Source organism: Penaeus chinensis, chromosome 31 (assembly GCF_019202785.1).
Source record: "Penaeus chinensis breed Huanghai No. 1 chromosome 31, ASM1920278v2, whole genome shotgun sequence".
Lineage (NCBI taxonomy): Eukaryota > Metazoa > Arthropoda > Malacostraca > Decapoda > Penaeidae > Penaeus > Penaeus chinensis.
The window spans coordinates 21,807,623-21,814,239 of NC_061849.1; the positions used below are offsets into that span (position 1 = coordinate 21,807,623).

Consider the following 6,617-nt stretch of genomic DNA (forward strand, 5'->3'; position numbering starts at 1 on the left):
TGATAATGGAGTAACATGATAAACTAATGTTATTGAGGATAATGATAATATTATTATTGAGAGCATTACTACTTACTGTTACAGAATCTTCAGACAAAAATATTAGCAATATGCAGTCAACATATTTGAAGATATTTAATAATGATACTCTATTAGACTTTTTTTTAAATATGATGACAGTATTAGTGATGGAAAATATAATTAGGGTGATTAATGATGTCGATGATGATTGTAATACTAATGATATGCGAAATTGCGATAATATCAATATCAAGAGTATTATCATTAACATTTTTCCACACGGATATATTAATAATATATTTCAAGATGAAATAAAAATTTGAATTGATGCATTAGCCTACAAGTGATCTGTGAAATACTATGTAATAATGATGAAATTGCCAATTCCACAGGCGACCTTTTTCCCTCCTTTTTTCTCTCTCCTCTCCCCTCTCCCCCTCTCTCTCCCCCCAAACCCCCTCTCTCCTCTCTCTTTTAATCCCCTCCCTCTCCCTTTTCTCCTCCACCTTAACCCCTCCCTTTTCTCTTTTTCTCTCCCCATCCCCCTCTTTTTCCTTCTCCCCCTCTCTCTCTCTCCTCTCTCTCCCTCCCCCCTTCCTCCTTCCCCCATCCCCCTCTCCCTCCCCCTCTCCCCTCCCCCACCTCTCTTTTCCCCCTCCCCGTCCCTCACACCTCTCAATCCCCTCAACCCCCCCTTTTCCCCCTTTTTTAAATCCTCCTCTCCTCCCCCCGCAACTCCTCTCTCTCCCAATCTCTCCTTCTCAACCCCCTCCCCTTTTTCCTTCCCCTCCCCCCTCCAAAATCTCCCTCTCTGTCTCCTCCTCTCTCCTCCTCTCTCTCTCCCCTCCTTTTTCCTCCTCCTCTCTCCTCCCTCTCTCCCTCTACTCTCATCCCCCCCCATTCCTCTCTCCCCTCCTCTCTCCCCACTCATCCCCTCTCATCTCTCCTCCTCTCCCCTCTCGCTCTCCCTCTCTCTCTCTCTCTCTATCCTCTCTCTCTCCCCCATCCCTTCTCCCTCTCTCTCTCTCTCGTCCTCATCCTTCTCCTCTCCCTCTCCTCTCTCTCTCTCCATCTCCTCTCACTCTCTCCTCTCCTCATCTCTCTCTCAACTCTCATCCTCATCTCATCTCTCTCCCTCTCCTCCTCTCTCTCCTATCATCTCCTCTCCTCTCTCTCCTCTCTCTCTCTCGTCTCTCCTCTCCTCTATCTCTCTCGTCTCTCTCTCCTCTCTCCCTCTCTCTCTCTCCTCTCTCTCTCACTCTCTCTCATCTCTCTCCTCTTCTCCTCTCTCTTTCTTCTCTCCTCCTCTCCTCTCTTCTCCTCCTCTCACTCCTCATCTCTCTACTTCCCCTCCCTCTCTCTCATCTCTCTCCTCCTCGCTTTTCCCTCCTCTCTCCTCCCTCCTCTCTCTCTCCTCTCTCTCTCTCCTCGTCCCCTCTTCTCTCCTCTCCTCCTCTCTTCTCTCATTTATCTCTTCTCTCTTACTTCTCCTCCTCTCTCGCTCTCATCTCCCTTCTCACTCTTCTCTCCCCCCCTCTCTCTCTCTCCATCACTCTCTCTCCTCCTCTCCTCTCTCTCTCTCTCTCACTTCCTCTCTCTCTCTCTCTCTCTCTCTCCTCTTCCCGCTCTCTCTCTCATCTCTCTCTTCTCTCACTCTCCTCTCTCTCCTCTCACTCTCTCTTCTCTCTCCCGCTCCTCTCTCTCTCTCTCTCTCTCCTCTCTCCTCCTCCCTCTCTCTCTCTCATCTCTCTCTCCTCTCTCATTCTCTCTCCTCCATCTTCTCATCTCCTCCCTCTCTTCCCTCTCTCTCTCATCTCCTCCTCCTCTCTCCATCTCCTCTCTTCTCCTACTCCTCCATCCCTCTCTCTCCTCATTCTCCCTCCTCTCTTCTCTTCCTCTCTCATCCTCTCTCCTCATTTCTTCTCTCTCCTCTCTCTCTCTCCTCTCCCCTCCTTTCTCTCCCATCCTTTCCTCTCTCCTCCTCCTCTCATCTCTCTCCCTCTCTCTCTCTCTCTCCTCTTCTCTCAGTCACTCTTTCTCCTCTCTCCCTCTCTCTCATCTCCTCCATCATCTCTCCTCTCCTCGCTCTCCCTCTCTCCCTACTCTCTCCTCCTCTCATCTCACCTCTCTCTCTCTCTCTCTCCTCTCCTCTCCTCTCCTTCTCCCCCAACTCTCCACTCCTCTCCTCACTCTCCTCCATCCCCTCTCCCAAACCTCCCTTCTCTTCTTTCTCTCTTCTCCCCTCCTCTCTCTCTCATCATCTCTCCCCTCTCATCTCTCCCTCTCCTCACTCCTCTCTCTCTCCTCTCCCTCTCCCTCCTCTTCTCCTCCACTCCTCCTCTCTCTGTCTCCCCTCGTCCCTCTCCTCCCTCCTCCTCCCCTCCCCCTCTCATCACTCCACTCCCTCCTCCCCCTTCTTCTCTTCCCCATCTCTCTCCTCCCTCTCTCCCCCTCTCCTCTCCTCTCTCTCGCTCCTCCTCTTCTCTCCTCATCCTCCCCATCCCCCTCCTCTCTCATCATCCCTCTCTTTTCCTCCTCCTTCCTCTTTTCTTCTCATCCTCTTTCGCTCCCCTCCCACCTCCTCTCATCTCTCTCTGCTCTCTCTCTCTCTCTCTCTCCTCTCCTCTCTCCCTCTCTCTCTCCGTCTCTCTCTCCCGCTCTCTCTCCTCCTCTCTCTCTCTCCTCTCTCCATCCTCTCTCCTCTCTCTCTCTCCTCCTCCTCTCTCATCTTCTCTACCTCATCTCTCTCTCTCTCCTCTCTCTCTCTCTCTCCGCCCTCTCTCATCTCTCTCTCTCTCTCTCTCTCTCTCTCTCTCTCTCTCTCTCTCTCTCTCTCTCTCTCTCTCTCTCTCTCTCTCTCTCTCTCTCTCTCTCTCTCTCTCTCTCTCTCTCTCTCTCTCTCTCTCTCTCTCTCTCTCTCTCTCTCTCCCTCTCTCTCTCTCTCTCTCTCTCTCTCTCTCTCTCTCTCTCTCTCTCTCTCTCTCTCTCTCTCTCTCTCTCTCTCTCTCTCTCTCTCTCTCTCTCTCTCTCTCTCTCTCTCTCTCTCTCTCTCTCTCTCTCTCTCTCTCTCTCTCTCTCTCTCTCTCTCTCTCTCTCTCTCTCCCTCTCTCTCTCTCTCTCTCTCTCTTTCTCTCTCTCTCTCTCTCTCCCTCCCCTCTCTCCCTCTTTTTCTCCTTCCCTCCCTGCCTCCCTCCCTGCTCTCCCTTCAATGGACTGAAAACCTATATCTCCCAGACGATAGCGAAAATCATCAGCTAGTTCTAAAACCCCTTTAGCAAGATCAGTCAGCTCTTTGGATATCTGCACTTTAGTTCATCGGATTAAAGTCTCTAATCCAAACGAGAAATTTTGCAGCTCAGTGATATGTATCAAAGTCAGAGTAACGTACACAGCGGTTTTTCTTTTACTTTTTCTTTCTTTTTCTCCTTTCTTCTTTTCTTTTCTCAGTTTTGTCTTTTTGTTTTACTTTGGTTATTTCTTCTCCTTTGTTTCTGAAGTGGGTTTTTTTTCTCTCTCTCTTCTAGTTATTTTCACCATCTTTGTTATTACTCTTATTACTTCAAGTGTTTTAAAATGCAAATATCAAATGTGTAAGGAAAATAATCTTAAAAAAAAAAAAAAATCGGTATTCTAACCACGTGTTTTTTAAAGGCGACAGTCAGGGAATAAGTCAAGCGCCTTTGTGGGGAGTTTCGGAACCTCTTTTATGGACGAGGATTCTTTATGCGTTTGTTTGTTCGGTTCTCATGTCTTGGTTATTCTCGGGATGGAATTGTGTCCGTGGCGTTTCTGTGGGTGTTATAATTGTTCCGATTTTCTGGGTTGCTTTTTTATTAAAGTTGATGCTATAGAATGTTAGATAGATTCACAGAAAGATGATTAAACAAAGGTGAACAAATATACGTAGTCAAATACATACACATACAATATATATTTATATATATATATATATGTGTGTGTGTGTGTGTGTGTGTGTGTGTGTGTGTGTGTATGTGTGTATGTCTGTCTGTGTGTGTGTGTGTGTGTGTGTGTGTGTATGTGTGTGTGTGTCTGTGTGTGTGTGTGTGTGTGTGTGTGTGTAAATATATATATATATATATATATATATATATATATAGAGAGAGAGAGAGAGAGAGAGAGAGAGAGAGAGAGAGAGAGAGAGAGAGAGAGAGAGACATACAAACATAGACATATATAAAAACAGACAAACAGATGAACAGGTGGATTGCATGGCGTTCAAATGCCATAACAACAGAACGAAGTGAAATACTTGTTACAAGTATTACCATTGCCATTAATACCATGATTACTCCCTCATTATCAGAATTATTTTCAGTAATTATTTTTAATTCGGCAGTCATGATACACAAAAGTTGAAATGTCGCTCACTATTTCACTGCAATATGATGTTATGATAATCTGGCTGTATCTATTTATGTACAGCTTTTGAAGATCATTCTAACAAAAGTTTCTGTGCTAATTTGAACCTTTGTGATCTAACCTAATGATCTAACACTGTACGTCTTTGTTTTTATTTGTTTGTTTTCGTTTGCTTGTTTGTTTTTTATTGCACAAAAACTGCTACTTAACAATACATGTATTATATTTCATGACAGTATTAAAAGAATAAACTGTCCTTATTAGTGTTAGTATTGTAGTTTGTAACAATAACCATTGCTATCTTTACTCTACATTGTAACTGTTCCTGCATTTCACCACTATGATAAACCTTTGATTTAATCTTGAAATCTTCTTTCTATGACCCATCTAATAGCATTTCCATTAGGACATAATTACCCATTACACAACTAATTAAGGCTTCTGATATGACTATTACGCCTGAGCCAATTAAACCTTTCTATGTTATGGTCTGATTATCCCATCTGATAACGCCTCCTGTTAAGATATCGTTCATAACAGTCACCGTTTACCACTTTGGTCCATCTGCGGCTTGGCTCTCACGCTGTCGACTCTGGCCTCAGTGTAATGTTCAGGGTGTTGTAAACTGAACCTTAATGCACAGGACGGCGACAGATGCTAAGTCTTTAGAGACAATGAGCTTCCTTGAGCTTTCTCCGTATGGCTAGTGTTGCCGGGAGGAAAGGGACTGTGTGGGATAAGAAAGATTTTGTTTTGTTCTGGGAGGGCGGACTCCTGCCTCCACTGTTGAGGTTTTGTGTCAGGCTAGGAGATCCGTAAGCCATTCAGACCATGTTTAGCAAAGACCTCACTGACATTCCACAGAAGTCTTATAAAGACTCGTTAAACCTTTCAGTCTGTTGTTTCAGGGTTCACAGAGCAAAAGCTACGGTCAGAGCATGCGATTCACCTCGCGGTCCCAGACGGCGCAGTCGGTGCTCTCCACCAACCACTCGCTGCTGGCTGCGCCGCCCCCGTCTACGGTGAGCCAGCAGGTCAACGGGGACTCGCTCACGGTCACCACCCCGAGCGTGGACGAGACATCCATAACCTAGGGACGGCGCGAGGTGCTGCTCTAACTGGAGACGCACTTCGCGGTGGGGTCGGCGACCGCCCGAAGACCTCGATTCGTCTAGCGGCGGCGGCGGCGGCAACGGCGGCTCGTCAGCAGCAGGAGGAGGAGGAGCCTTCTACGCCCCCCCACCACAGCGACGACGAGAGCGCGGTAGGTGACTCGTTCGACGGTTCGGATTCGTTCGTCGGAGACTCGCTGAGCTGCGGCTCCTCGCTCGTGACGACAACGTGCGAGATGGGGAGCTGCGGCGCCTCCCTCGGGGAGACCCTGAGCGTGGTGGAGGAGTGCGAGGTCGAGGAGGACCCCTCGCCGGAGGAGGAGCAGGAGGAGGAGGACGAGGACGTCAGCCTCACAGACCCGGACACTTCGCCCGAAGCCAGCACGCTCATGAACGCCAGCTCTACCCCCGCGGACGAGTCCACCTACCTGTAACAAAAGTTCCCCGAGTGGCACGCCCACCGGCGGGCCTGCGCGGCGGGGGCGGGGCAGGGCGGCCCTCCGCCCCTCCCCCTCTCCCGTCGCAGGACTCGCTCAGACACTCGGAGGACTTTTCAACCCCACCACGAAATATGTTTCCAGTCAGGCGACACCTCGGTGATCCAGCAGCGATGATCAAGCTTCCCTTGCTCTGCTCAGGAGCATCTACTGCCAACTCCGGTCAGGAAACCTCGTACGAAGTTGACTGGCAGCAGTTCCGCAGATTCGGCCTCGTCTCGGCGAGGCGAGGCCGGCCCGAGCGCAGGAGGCCAGCGGCGCGCGAGCGAGCGCCTTCGCCTTCCTCGCTCGCCCTCGAACCTGCGGGAACTTCTGGCCACGCGGGCGGCCTCCGGGCTGCCGCGACTTCCAGCAGTTCTGTTTCTTAGTTCCCCGTTCTGTGAAAGAGAGATATATACATATACTTATATCTACTTCTCAATAAATGGTGCTGAGCTACTTTATAACCTGAACTCACTCACGGCCCCGAGTGAAGGAGGAGAGCAGTGAAAGGCGGATGTGACGTCATGTTCCCTTGTGCGAGGTCACGCGAGGTAACACCACCGGCCGCGTGACCTCCAGACGCTCAAAATAATTCCCTACGACTTAAATCTTTGGCTCACGATAA

The 6,617-nt window shown here is 48.9% G+C and overlaps 1 protein-coding gene across 1 annotated transcript in view; it reads left to right on the top strand.

The window, feature by feature from the left end:
* The window catches only part of LOC125042087 (metabotropic glutamate receptor 8-like), a 193,227-nt gene extending 187,470 nt beyond the window's left edge, over positions 1–5,757 (top strand). The window contains exons 15-16 of the mRNA XM_047637553.1: positions 4,942–5,004; positions 5,310–5,757. Coding sequence (XP_047493509.1) covers positions 4,942–5,004; positions 5,310–5,495 — 249 coding nt within the window. The 3' untranslated portion in view covers positions 5,496–5,757. The remainder of the gene's footprint in view (positions 1–4,941; positions 5,005–5,309) is intronic.
* The last annotated feature ends 860 nt before the right edge of the window (positions 5,758–6,617 follow it).